Consider the following 15,399-nt stretch of genomic DNA (forward strand, 5'->3'; position numbering starts at 1 on the left):
CATATAGCAAGTATGCCCTAAATGCAAAAGTGATTCAAAAGACATTTTTTTTATAATGTTACAGAAGGTTTCTATTTTAGATCAATGCTTTTATTCTGAACTTTCTATTTATCAAAGAAAACACTTAGCTGTTTTCAACATTATAATAATAATGTTTTTTGAGAAGCAAGTCAGAGCATTAGAACGACTTCTGAAGGATCATGTGACTGGAGTAACGTTGCTAAAAATTCAGCTTTGAAATCACAGGAATAAATTACATTTTAAAATGTATTTCAAAATAAAAATATTTCAAAATGATACTGTTTTTGCTGTACTTTGGATCAAATAAATGCAGGCTTGGTGAGCAGAAGAGACTTCTTTAAAAACATATCTTACTGTTAAAAAGCTTTTGACACATAGTGAACGAAATATTGCTTTACACAGACTTTAAATGTTTTTTTATGATATTGTCTAATATTGTGAAATACTATTGCAGTTTAGAATAACAGTATTATGTATATTTTAAATGTTTTTTCAAGTGTATTTTATTACTATCATGGCAAAGCTGAATTTTCAACATTATTACTTGAGTTTTAAGTGTCACATGATCCTTCAGAAATCATTATAATATGTGACCCTGGACCACAAAACCAGTCATAAGGTTCAATTTGACCATCAATAAATAAGCTTTCTATTGATGTATGGTTTGTTAGGATAGGACAATATTTGACTGAGATACGTCTATTTGAAATCAGAAATCTGAGGATGCAAAAAAATCAAAAAGACTGAGAAAATCACCTTTAAAGTTCTCCAAATTAGGTTCTTAACAATGCATATTACAAATCAGAAATTACATTTTGATATGTTTACAGTAGGAATTTTACAAAAAATCTTCATGGAACATGAACTTTACTTGGTTCCTTAATGATTTTTGGCATAAAAGAAAAATAAATAATTTTGACCCATGCAATGTATTTTTGCCTATTGCTACAAACATACCCCAGCGACTTAAGACTGGTTTTGTGGTCCAGGGTCACATATGCTGACTTAATGCTCAGAAAACATTTATTATTAGCAATTGTGCTGATACAAAAGCCTTACTAGGTGAATTTCATGAAAGCATGGTTATGACCCCACATTAAAAAAAGAAAGAAATGTATAAATAAATTATATTGTCATATATATTATATATTGCATAAAAATAAAATAAAACAGGCTTTATATTGTTATACAATTAAACACATGGCTATTTTACTTCCGGGTTTTGTGAAATTTGTCTTTCATTAGAAGACACTACAGTATTTTTTTGTAACATACTATGGTAAAATTATAATTTCAGTTAGCTTAAATTAAAGGCAATGCAACAAATATGCTTGACATTTAAATATATATATTTTAATTTGCATTATTTTTTTTCCCTTTTAAAATTAGTAATCAGAATTATTTAAAAATTAAAATGCAATGCAATGCACTGCAAAAAAAATTAAAAGGTTCAATTAGGCCTTGTTTTTATTCTTGGCTGAACCCCTACCAGACACTATGTTTGTCTATACATGCGCATGTGTGAGTGTGTTCACCCTCTGGTCTCTCTCCAGGCCTAAGCCCATGACTCACCAGCTTTCCAGCCCTGATTTCCATGGTGAGGAGAAGAGTGAGCAGCTGACCAGCATCGGGCAGATCAAACCAGAACTTTACCGGCTGCGCCAGGGAGACCAGGGGGATGGCAAGCAAGACACCTGCGGCAAAATCAGCTTCCTCCTGCGCTACGCCTTCAAGTGAGTCCGCTCGGATCCATCCCGTCATTACCTCCTCTCCCCACAGGGACGCATCTCGTATGGAATTGTCACACAATGTGGATCCATGCCTCTCAATACATCAGTGGGTTATAAATAGATCTCATCGGCAGGGCTCACAATTGAAAAGGCGAGCTGGAGAAAGAAGCAGGGGAGTTGCAGTCAGCACAATGAGTTATAGTCAGGCCGGTCGTGGGCAGCCCTCGCACGTCAGGCCGGGTCCTTTATTTTGCCGTCACGCAGAGGGACATTAGAATGGTGGAAAGTGCTGATGTTTGAGAAATGAAGGAAGGAGAGGCTGTTTCACTCATGAATTATATATGACCAGCCACTTTAAACAGCACAGCCTGTCAACACATAATAACACAGCACTGTGTTACGGCCAGAATTACAGAGGAGGCCGAAGGAGAGAAAGAGATGAAGATGGGTGAGTTGAGATTGATATCTCATTCCTTACACATAAGGAGTAGTTCAAATAAATGATTTGACACCTCTGTCCCTGTTCGTTACATTATCGCTCTATTACGTTTTACTGTGAGTGTCACGATTGCTTGTGTGCGTCGAATGGAAAGCTTCTAAATTAAAGAGATAGTTCACCTAAAAATAGGTGTTGTCTCAAACCTTTTCTTTCTTTCGTCTGTGGAACAAATAAGGAGATGTTTAGGAGATTGTCTAAGCTGCTCTTTTACATATAATGAACAGCCGTGGTCACCCTTCACTTTCATTTTACAGAAAGGAGCGACTTAGACATCCTAACATCTTTTGAGCTCGGTAGAAAGAGGGTTTAAAACAATCAAGGTGACCTGGGGATGGGCAATATTATGGTAGACACGATAAACTGGTAGAACTTTGTCAATCTAGATTTTGTCCATTTAGATTTTGGATTAGCAGACACTAAAATAATGTTGCAGTCACATTTGCATATTTTTTAAGCCATACCAGTTAAAGTGATAGTTCACCCAAAAATTTAAATTCTGTCATTTATTACTTATCCTCATGTTGTTCCAAACCTCTAAGACCTTCGTTCATCTTCAGAAGACACATTAAGAAATCCGAGAGCTTTCTTACTAGGGGTGGGGGAAAAAATTGTATCTGTCAAAATTATCGATTATCGAAGTAAATAGCATGTTCCATGCAAGGTTATTTTCGTAAACAAAAGATAAAGCTAAGATGAAAACGATTGAAAACATTTTCCTAAACTGAAATAAAATAAAAACGTCAAAATAAATGAAAAACTAAAACAAATCTAAACTAACAACTTTTATTGAAAAACTAACTGAAATAAAATAATAATTATCTAAAATAAATAAACATTTTCGAAATCATTTTTTTTTCATCACATGGCGGAAAAATGATAACAGCACCCGCATTAAATCAAGGCTACTTCATCAGTTTTAGGCAAAATTATTGATTTTTTTTATGGAACACTAGCAATCAAACCAATATACTATAGCTGATTAATTGTTGAAAGATCGAGATTCATAGATTGTCTATTAAACTTTTAAAAAGGTCTTACTGAACATTCAAATCTGCCGCTGACACAGAGACTAAAACTAAAACTAAACTATATAAAAACTAAATAGAAATGTGTTCACAAAATAAAAACGAAACTAGATTTTATTGCAAATTTGAAAACTATATTAAAATAAAACATATTTTAAAGGTCCCATATTGTCAAAATCAAAATTTCCTGGCTTTTTTCATGATAACTAAGGTCTAGGGGCTATGTAACTACCATATGAGTTTCAAAACAGTCAATCCACAGTAAACTGCACACAGCCTGCTTAAAGTAGCTGTTCATTTTCATGAGCTGCTGTGACTTCCGTAACGATGTGACGTCCGATCGACTCAAGTCACCGCCCCGAGCGCCAACCACCGTCCCACCCTCCTTTAGTCAAACCCAGACAACAAGGCATCCATTCCTTTATTGAGCAACAACAACACGAAAACAAGTGGAGAAAACCCTGTTCAGTCGATAGATGTCAAGCTACGATCATTACACAGGCTTCAGAACAACATGAATATAAGAGACCACTGGCACATCAACTTCAGCCTCTTTCACACAGCGATTCCGGTAAATACACGGATAATGTGTCCCATGATTTGTTCCGGAGTTGTTTGATTTGGTTCATTCACAGTTGTTTTCCGGAATCTGTGCGTGCTTTACACACAACCCATAAAGACATGTGACGTTTGGATGTGAGATGTAATGCGACGCGTACGTTTCACTAAACTGAAACTAACCTGAACAAACTGCTTCAGCGCTGATAGTGCGGAGCTGGCTCTGTCCGATCGCCGCTTCATTCCACTTTGCACATATTTTTTGTCGTGAAGAGTCGCTTGATAACGTGCATCATCACTACAACACTGCCTGTATGTCTCTGGCTTTTGTTCACACAGCGCTCGTTCCCGTAATTTTCCAGAATCAGCGCGCATTGTGAAAGGGGCTTTACTGAAGCAACAGTTATGTAGCTTACTGCATTCGGTGTTTGAAAAAGAAAAAACATTAATGATCATTCTGAAATATCCTGTTGAGTATCAGCTCTCTCTATTGCTCTGAGCTCGCTTACAGCATACATGACCGTAGTTACCTGTGATTGGCCTGGTTGTGCGTCACTCAGAAAACAACAGGCCAATCAGAAGAGAGGCTCATGAATATTAATTAGATGGGCCAAAATCGACCTGTTTTTGAAAGAGCTCCTAAAAAAGGAGCTGTAAAAATATATTGAGATGGATTTTGGCACTTATACCGCAAATATATATTCTTAAGGACATCAACAACTAAAATAAACCTCCAGAAATGTGTACAATATGGGACCTTTAAAAAGCAAAACTATAATAACCTTGGTTCCATGAAGATATTTTGTAAACTTCCTACCATAAATATAACCAAAAACAGATTCCAGATTCCTCTGCCAAATATTGTCCTATCCCAACATACATCAATTTAAAGGTTATTTTTTTCAGCTTTCAGATGATGTATAAATCATGAATTTCAAAAAAATTGACCTTTGTAATTGGTTTTGTGGTTTAGGGTCACACATCTAAATAAATAATATATATATATATATATATATATATATATATGTGTGTGTGTATATGTGTGTGTATATGCCTACGGCGAATCACAACCGTGTCGATATACAGCCATATCTCAAGTCTACTCGTGTGATATTGCTCATATATATATATATATATATATATATATATATATATATATATATATACACACACACACATGGGTATTTTGTATTTTTATATTTGTTAAATTTGTCTTTCATTAGATTTCATCATTATAGCAGTATAGTATTTTTTTGTAACATTGATTCACAAATTTCAAAAAAGATGTTCTAGTTAATATAATAATAATAATAGCATGATGTTGTCGGAACAAAACAGCAATAGCAATTGAGGACGAAAAACAAAAACATCCTGCCCCATTTTCAGCGAGGGCAAGTGTTTGGAAAAATATTCTATTAATAATTGATCTTTTGTTATTATGGGAAGTAGGGATGTACCTAAATAGTAAATCCGTATTCGGAAAGGCTCGGAAAACGAACAACGCATTATTCGGAGCCTCTAGAGAGACGTGGTTATCCACTTGCTAGCAATAGCCTGTTACATTAGTGTACATAATATATGTTTCACTGCCCACATAAGGACAGATGACTGATAGGGGCGATGTCGATTGATCCTGAACACCACCGACAAACATCTAATCTTGAAAAATATATGTTCCCAGCCCTATTTCTGACCATGCATACACTCTTAAAAATAAAGGTGTTTTAAAAGGTTCTTCAAGCGATGCGAGGAGAACCCTTTTTGGTTCCACAAAGAACCGTTCAGTCAAAGGATCTTTAAAGAACCATCTTTCTTACCTTTTCATAATCTGAAGAACATTGTTTCGCCACAAGGAACCATTTGTTAAACAGAAAGGCTCTTCAGATGTTAAAGGTTCTTTGGCATCATGAAGCACCTTTATTTTTAAGAGTGTAGACAGCAATGCAACTAGCATGTTTAAGGCCCAGAAAGACATCAATAGAAGAGTCCATGTGACATCAATGGTTCAAATTTAATTTTATAAAGATATGAGAATACTTTTTGTGCACAAAGAAAACAAAAATAACAGCTTTATTCAACAATTTCTTCCCTTCCGTGTCAGAAGAAGAAATTTTTGAATGAAGTCGTTGTTTTTGCTTTCTTTAAACACAAAAAGTATCCTCGTAGCTTCATAACATTAAGGTTGAACCAAAACATTTTTTGGGTTCTTTTCGCCCACCTCTAGTATGAGTAAACAAACAGAATTCCGATTTCTTTTATAAAGCGAATACAAGCGGAAATGTTACTCAGCGTTTGCTAGCGGCCAAGATTGTTTCTCGTCCCCGTGTGTGTTTAATTGACATCATCACACCTCCTGCTATGCTGTTGCGTTTGCAATACATCAATGCGAATATGTCACAGCTACAACCATTTTGGGAATAGCAGGCAGGTTGACACTGTCAGTCAGAGTCGCATCCGGTGGGACGTAGCTTCCTATCAGCGCAGCAGTAGGCCGATAGCACATGCGGAGCGGAGGGAATAGCAGCTATTTCTAACCCATTGTCTGTGAGGGTTGGAGCTGAATGTTGTTTTATTATTATTTTAATTTATCCATCTATTTGTCAGATTCCAGCTGAGTGCCGATCATTGCATTTTCCGGACGAGCGCTTTCAGACAGCATGTGCATGACTTTTGTTTGAGGTCTTGTTTTGTTTCGCAGTGATATTGTAAAGATGGGGGGGAAGGAGCCTGTCACTGAATAATGAAAAGCCATTGGTGCAACACATGACTGGGGTGGGGGGGTATGGGGTGGGTTTAAATGCTCACTCTAATGTGGGCAAGACAGAGCCTGTCATTTTCAATTATAGCCCTGAGTGCTAATGGCACTGTACGTTTCTAAAGACCAGCCTGATTTAAAGTGTGCTGTTGTGCTGCATGCCACTTGCCGTGAGATTCATTTCTAATTCCGCTAAACTGATATAATGTATATTAGACTGGACAGCTCAAAATGCATCTGGGATTATTTTCTCGAACTTGAAATGTCAACAAGTATCTTATTTTGCAATCTGATGTAATTTTACTATTAGCAAGTATGTCTTTTGGGCCGCACATGCTGACAGCGATTAAATCGCAGGAAATTTCAGTGTCTCTGTGTCGTTGGTTGCTAGTAGATGGTCCGGCTCAACCGCTGTCCACTGATTTCAGAGAGTGAATCACTGTTTGCACCTGCAGTGGTGATTTCTGTGCTCCTCATGGCATCTGTATCATGTTTAAAATGTTCATTTACACAACTCACCTGACCATATTGCCATTATATCTCGTGCCCGTCATTTGATTATCAATTGATGAGATTTGTTTACCACCTACTTTCTGTGGACGTTAATAGAATTACATTAATTATGCTAATTATATTTAAAAAAAAAACTCCACAGAAAGTTTGGGTTCAGTTAGAATTTTAAATAGTATTAAAGAAGTCTATTATTCTTATGTAGGTTGGAATTTATTTGATCAGATTACAATTAAAATGACAATCAATTTGATCAAGTTACAATTTAAAATAACTGTTCTCTGTTTTAACTTATTTGAAAAAGTAGCTGTGACAGCAAAGCGGAATTTTCAGCAGTCATTAGTCCAGTCTTCAGTGTCCCATAATCCTTCATAAATGATTCTATGTTAATTTGCTCCTCATGAAACATTTATTATTATTATTACAGTTAAATGAGAAGTTCACTTCCAGAACAAAAGTGTACAGATAATGTACTCACCCCCTTGTCATCCAAGATGTTCTTTCTTTCATCAGTCGTAAAGAAATGATGTTTTTTGAGGAAAACATTTCAGGATTTCTCTCCATATAGTGGACTTCTATGGTGCCCCTGAGTTTCAGCTTCCAAAATGCAGTTTAAATGCAGCTTCAAAGGGTTTTAAACGATCCCAGCTGAGTAAGAAGGGTCTTATCTAGCGAAATAAAACGATGTTCCTCACCTTTACCTCAAATGTTTGTCTTGTCTAGCTCTGTATTCCGGGTTCATGACAGTTAGAGTATGTAGAAAAAACTCCCATTTTCTCCTTCAACTTCAAAATTGTACTACATTGCTGCAGATTAGAAGTACCGACCCAGTGTTTACAAAGTGAGCAAGCAAAGAGAGTCAAAGAGAGTTTTACAAAAAAAGGTAAAACAGCGATGTAGGACGATTTTGAATTTGGAGAAGAAAATGAGATGGGAGTTTTTCGACATACCCTAACTGTCTTGAACTGGAATACACTAGAGTTGATGCAGAGCTTGACAATACGAGCATTTGAGGTTAAAAAGTATATAAATTGTAGAAAATAACCAATGGTTTTGCTAAATAAGACCCTACTTACTCGGCTGGGATCATTTAAAGCCCTTCTAAGCTTCATTTAAACCCCATTTTGGAAGTTCAAACACACGGGCACCACAGAAGTCCACTATATGGAAAGAAATCCTGAAATGAAAAAGACATGAACATCTTGGATGACAAGGGGATGAGTAAATAATCTGTAAATTTTTGTTCTGAAAGTAAACTTCTCTTTTAACTGTAATAATAATAATAATACATGTTTGTTGAGCAGCAAATTAGCATATGATATTAGAATCATTTATGAAGGATTTGGGACTGGAAGGCTGGAGTAATGACTGCTGAAAATTTCAGCTTTGCCGTCACAACTTCTTTTTAAAATAAGTTAAAACAGAGAACAGTTATTTTAATTTGCTTGCTTAATATTTTTTGTGGAAATTGTGGTGCATTTCTTGTTATGATTCTTTAGTTATTGTTATATTAGTTGTTCATGAGTCCCTTGTTTGTCCTAAACAGTTAAACTGCCTGCTGTTCTTCAGAAAAATCCTTTAGGTCTCACAAATTCTTTGGTTATCCTGCATGTTTTGCGTATTTTAACCCTTTCCAACAATGACTGTATGATTTTGAGATCCATCTTTTCACATTGAGACAACTGAGGGACTCATACGCAACTATTACAGAAAGTTCAAACGCTCACTGGTTCTCCAGAAGGAAAAACCATGCATTATGAGCCAGGAGTGTATAAATCAACTATATGACACATACTGTTTATTTGCACAAGTCAAGCTCTGCTTAGCTTTATCACATCAGTTGGGTTGCTGTCGCTTGTATTGCTGGAAATCGCCAGCTGTCCTTGAAAATGAATCTCCTAAAATTGCTGTCAGCGTGAATAGCCCTTTAATCCTTGTCTCGATATGATTGTACAATAATGAATGATTAAATTTGTCGCTTACAAATTGGACGATAATACCTCATGATGAATTTATTTACTTCCATGCTGATTGGTTGAGATTTGCACCATGTCATCGCACATTCTTCATGATCGACATGTCAGTCTGAGTCCGTATTGGATTTCTGCTTGTGTTCTGCCTCCCCCAGTGTTGCTGATTTGTTTAAGTGTCCTAATGAAAGGGTGACGCATTTGTTAACACTGAGAGACACATTCTAACAAGGCCTGATTAGCAACCACAGAAGTTCCCCCGCCTCTCTTATTTACATCTGCACAAACACTGGGTGAGCCTCGTGCTTCAGAAGTTCACGGTCGTGCTGTGCTTGGCACCAGACCGCAACAACCCCGCTGCAGTCTAGCCATGAAATGACCTATGGTTTGCTTCGTAATAAGCTCTGGATTATTTATAAAGTCCGGTGTTGGAGGCCACAGTCATTGCATTACGCATCAAATATTCATGTCTTTATATTCACATTAGGGATGTATTATCTCATATATTCACGTTCGTACAAGATCCATTTAGCTAGCGCAGCACAAGTACGGCTCCGTCCATCTGTCAATTAATTCCAAGCCGTTGAGCCGGGTTGTACAATTGGCACCCCCCCTTTTTTTCCCCCTGTTTTCCTGAACCTGACACCCATTGAGCCTCACTGAACTCAGGGCTGCAATGCCGTCCTGATACTGGCCTGGATGTCAGCCTGTTTCAACATAAACCGACGCTCTTGTCATTGCCGGTTAGATGACGCTGAAATGAACTCACGCCCAGGCCAGCGAGCGCAGAAATTTTCCAGATAGTTCAAAGCGAATTATGGTGACATTGACATGTCTTTCTTGCAGCACGGAGCAGCTGGTGGTTAAGATACTGAAAGCTCTGGACCTCCCGGCGAAGGATGCCAATGGTTTCTCCGATCCTTATGTCAAGATCTACTTACTGCCTGATAGGAAGAAGAAATTTCAGACCAAGGTATCTTTTTTTATCCTAGCGAGGCAGCAGTCAGCTCTCTGCTTTTACAATAATCCACTGTTCAGATGGCAGACCCTCTTAGGACTCATTAAGATCTGGTTGCGTTTCTCAGCCGCCTGCCTGTGGATTTTTTTTCCCAGTGCCCTAGTTCATCTAAAAATACATCTCTATCAGCCAGTGCATTTTGAATTAACTTTATGCATTTGCAGTTTTGATGTTAACCAATCTCTTGTTCGCTCCCTTCACTCACTTTTTCCTCTCAGCTCCTCTACTTATCTAATTTCCTTCACTTTCTCTCATTTCCACTCGGCCTTTCTGTGGCTCTGGTTTACAGGTGCACAGAAAAACCCTCAACCCGGTTTTTAATGAGACGTTCCAGTTCGGCGTGCCCCTGGCTGAGCTGCACTCGCGCAAGCTCCACTTCTCCGTCTACGACTTCGACCGCTTCTCCAGACACGACCTCATAGGTCAAGTGGTGGTGGATAACCTGCTGGACTTCAGCGAGGGCACCGGGGAGAAGCCAATTTGGAGAGACATCGTAGAAGGAACTGCGGTGAGATAATGACACAAACATATATTAAAGGTTCATTAGACCTTAAAGGGGACATCAGGTGCAAAATTCACTTTCACGTGGTGTTTGCATATAAATGTGTCTTAGCAGTGTGTGGACGCAACACCCTACTATGATAAAATTCCATTCAGTTCTGTTTTTTTAATCCCAGTCTCAATTATCAAGCCGTTTTGATACTACTCAAGCTCCACCCATGACCGCTGATGGACTGTCCCGTATTAGCATATTTCTGTCCTCAGCCAGTTGTACACTGTCCGCCATTTTCACCGCACTTGAGCAGCTGTAGCAACAACATCTTGTAAGCAATGCAGGTGTTTTGTAGTTGGATGTAAAAGTGAATGTAAGAGTTTTACTTTTCTCCCGACATCAGAGCCACTGAGGACGCAGTGCATTAGTTTTGTATTTGATGGTAAAGTGCCACCGAATACACAAAAAACAGAAGAGGGGTAGCCTAGAATCTAGACGCGCCCCTAGCGGCAGCAAATTACATTTGCTTCCAAGGGCAGTCTAGTAACTCTCCGTTCACTTGAGATTTCCAAAAATCCAAAATCGACCGGGCCAATCACGAGTCGGTGGGCGGGTTTAACATGATGACGACTGACCTGCGACCATAAGTTCCGTCAGTCTATGGTTCCGTCAGACGTTCTCTGGTTCCGTGAATTACGCGTGAGAGAGAGAGCGATGGCTGCTGCTAGCGAACAACTTTCTTTCGAATCGGCTTTGGTCGCCACTCTGAAAGACTTTAGGCTTTTCACAAGAAACTGCACTGAGGTCGTTCTTACAAAAGAAGGATGTATATTTGGAGTTGACTACGTCCAGAGCCATACATACTCTCTGACTGCGTCTCCTCCTTCGTTGCTCTGATTGGTTGTAGCGCTATCCTATTGCGTGGAGAAGGAGTTTGAAAGACAACCGTTTATCCCGCCCCTCCGGTTGAGCGCTGTCTATGGAGAGTGCCCAGACCCTACATTTATGTGGGTCTGGCTTGTCAGGCCAGAAGAGGGGTGGAGTGAGCAGTAGATTATTATCATTTAAAGAACCATGCACCAAAACGGGTCGCTGTGAACAGAGCTGTTTTTGACAAGGGTGTTGTTTTACACGACCATTGAAGAATCAAAGTGTGTTACAGACATTTCATGAAGACCCTAAAGAATCATACTAACTTGTGGTAAATGGGCATCCAATGTCCCCTTTAAACATAAAGGGAGTTGGTGAGAGTGAGTAATTGGTAGCGTTGTGTATTTGCATATGTTTTAGCACTTTTTTAGCATTTTTTTCTAAAAGATTTATGCAAATTAGGTAACGCCACAAATACGCCACAAAAGACGGTTCTGAGTGCTAGGTTGTGAAGGATGCAAAACGCTACACCTCAACAGATGTTCGACTATCATGATCTGACACTATGCTGGGACTGTGCAGCAGGGCTATTCAGCTTCAGTCTTTGACGGCCGCTGTCCCGGGGAGTTGAGTTACAACCCCAATCAAACACACCTGCGTGTATTTTTCAAGAAATCTTTCACCCAAAAATCGTTCTAAACTGGTATGACTGAATTTCTTCAGCAAAACAAAAAAAAAAAGTATTTTAAAGAATGATGATACCCAGTCTGTTTTGGTGCCCATTGGCTTCCATTATGTGGACAAACTTCTTTAATGTTCCACAGAAGAAAAAAAGCCATACAGTTCACCCAAAAATGAAAATTCTGTCATTAATATTCACCCTCATGTCGCTCCAAACCCGTAAGACCTTTTACTTTTATTTTCAGAATGAGTCATTGTTATTCTTTGCGCACGAAATGTATTCTCGTAGCTTCATAACATTACGGTTGAACCACTGATGTCACATGGACTATTTATCGATGTGCATGTCAGTTGCTTTACTGTTTATGCAGGGTCAGAAAGCTTTTGGATTTCATCAAAAAATATCTTAATTTGTGTTCCGAAGATGAACAAAAGTCCTATTGGTTTGGAACAACATGAGGGTGAGTAATTAATGACAGAATTTTCATTTCTGGGTCAACTATCCCTTTAAATCTAAACCGTGTAGGAAAAGTGGCCATCCAGGACCTGAGCTGAATAGCCATGCTGAACAGCAATCCGTTTTTATTGCCATACCCAGTAGTAGAGACAGGAAGTCAAGGGGGGAGAGGGGAACAGGATGGCAACATGACCTGGGCCAGACTCAAACCCGGGTCTCTTATGAGCACCACCACTTAATGTGTCAATGCACTCGCACCGAACTTATCGGCATCATGCCAACACCTCAATAAGAAATGCTGGAAGTGTGCTTGAGTACAGCAAACTTCTGGATGTGTGCCAAGAAATAACAGCCTTTTCCTTTACTTGATCATTTGATAAATTACTGCTGTCATCAATAAAAATATGCACAAATGTCTCTTTTGAGCAAAATTGTTTTCCCTGCCTTCCCTAGGCAGCACATACACAATGTTAATTATGCAAGACAAATAGCGCTGAGCTTTGTGAATAAAGCATCTTCACTGAGTGTACACTAAAATATTTTTAACATCTAAATGAACTGTTTATCTCCTGAAATATTCACATAAACAAATAAAACACATTTTAATGGATTAAATGTGACCCTGGATCACAAAACTTCTTAAGTAGTCTTAAGTAGCACGGGTATATTTGTAGCAATAGCCAACAATACATTGTATGGGTCAAAATGATTGATGAACAGATTTTTCTGTTGTGCCAAAAACATTAGGAAATTTCATATTAAAGATTATGTTCAGTAAAGATATTTTGTAAATTTTCTACCGTAAATATATCAAAACTTAATTTTTGATTAGTAATATGCATTGCTAAGAACTTCATTTGCACAACTTTAAAGGCAATTTTCTTAGTATTTAGATTTTTTTGCACCCTCAGATTCCAGATTTTCAAATAGTTAACAAACCGTACATCAATGGAAAGTTTATTTATTCAGCTTTTTTGACCTTTATGATTGATTTTGTGGTCCATTTTACATATCAAGGTGGCATGTTTGTCCGTTAAACTTTTTTTTTGAGTATGTGATTTAAGACACAACACGGTTTAAAAATTGCGGTGAATTTCATAGGAACCTTAGCCAGGACAGATTTTAAGATAATGCTGGTATCTTTTATGGTACTTGCATATCTATGTTAAGTGGAGTTGAAAAGCTCATTTTATATTCATGAGACGTTTTTCACAATTGAAAATCATGCGTGATTACATGCTAAGTCGATGATGATGATGATGTGTCCTTGGGGATATTGGCAGGAGATGTGTGAGGAGGAGATCTGGTGATGCATGTGCTCGTCCTTCCCGAGAAAATTACATGAAATTAGTGAAGGTCAACTGTGCAAAGGAGCCTTTTTTTCAAGAGCCCTTTAGAAATTGCCACTGCATCTTAATGAAGTGGTTTTTAGAAACATTTTTATCATCAGCGTAGAATATTGTTATTTTAAAATGTGTTTGTACCTTTGGAGAACAGAGAGAATAAATCAAATCAAACCCAAGTCGCAGTGTGCTTAAATGAGGTAGATGAAATTTTCCACAGAGCGACTAGGTCAAATGAAGGAAAGAAGATACATTTGGCAGCCAAGACACATTTAAACATGTGACATGTGAATGGATGTAAATGAAATGTTTACACGCAGGATGCAGCCAATCGGCCACTTAGGTGGCATTAGCGGATTTACCTACTCAGCTGGTTCCAAAAAAATTGACTTGAGGTATAATTCATTTTTCGAGGTGCTGGTGTGTAACAACAACAACACTCACATAACGCAGTATTCACATCACGTGTACGGACCCAGACCTAAAGCTGGCATCTCCTATAGTTCTTGGAGATGTACCACAGATGCTTGACGTTTTTGATTAAATATTGCAGCTCTTTTTGTTTGCCTCTGCTACTCTTGTTCTTTTTTCATCATCGCTGATGATTAATTCGGTCTGGCAGAACAAGAACTTGAGAGAAAGATGAAAGGTTCAACAAAGAGTGTAACGAAAAAACAGGCCTAGCATCTCAACACATATACTTCAGATAGGACAATCCATCTGTCTGATTTCTTTAAACTCATACAAGTGATAAGACAAATGTAAACACATTTTTAATCTGAATTAAACATACACTATACATACACAGTTTTGTTTACTACACACATACTGAAGCGGACATAACATTCACAGTGTTTTCAGCCTCTGCTGCCTCAATATATACATGAATGCTTAAATATAATCTCTAGAACTGCATTGAGAGTCACTTAATAAGCATTTTACTGTTTCTTTTGAGAAATAACTATGATATACAAACAGAAACTTAAATATAAAAAGTTTGGTTTAACTTGAAGAAACTGTGACAGAAATATATTACTTAATATAATGATACATTACAAGTACTACTACTAATAATAAAATGATGACACATTTTTTAAATAATAAAATGTATTAAATAAATCATATATTTTATATATTTGCCAGCATTTATTTACCAGAAAAATACAAACACAGTATTTCTGAAAAGAAAGAAAGAAAAGGAAAAAAAAATTCTTTATAAAAATCAATTAATTAGACATGCTTTTAATGAAATTAAAATTGTAATTCAGAAAATGAATTGACAACACAGAATTTGTTAAAAATGAAACTGAGTTTAAAATGTATTTCATAGGTTCTTAAAAATTTAATTTCTGTTGAACTTTTAATAAATTGCTATTAAACTGTGTAAGTTTCACACCTTCAATTAATTAGACATGCTTTTTGATTAATATTTGTAATTTAACTATTAAAATAGTCTGGAAAAATAAAAT

The 15,399-nt window shown here is 37.4% G+C and overlaps 1 protein-coding gene across 1 annotated transcript in view; it reads left to right on the plus strand.

The window, feature by feature from the left end:
• syt3 (synaptotagmin III) overlaps window positions 1–15,399 on the plus strand; it is a 67,893-nt gene that overhangs the window by 31,722 nt on the left and 20,772 nt on the right. The window contains exons 6-8 of the mRNA XM_073840761.1: window positions 1,575–1,754; window positions 9,915–10,041; window positions 10,376–10,594. Coding sequence (XP_073696862.1) covers window positions 1,575–1,754; window positions 9,915–10,041; window positions 10,376–10,594 — 526 coding nt within the window. The remainder of the gene's footprint in view (window positions 1–1,574; window positions 1,755–9,914; window positions 10,042–10,375; window positions 10,595–15,399) is intronic.

The sequence above is a fragment of the Garra rufa genome, chromosome 1 (assembly GCF_049309525.1).
Source record: "Garra rufa chromosome 1, GarRuf1.0, whole genome shotgun sequence".
Classification (NCBI taxonomy): domain Eukaryota; kingdom Metazoa; phylum Chordata; class Actinopteri; order Cypriniformes; family Cyprinidae; genus Garra; species Garra rufa.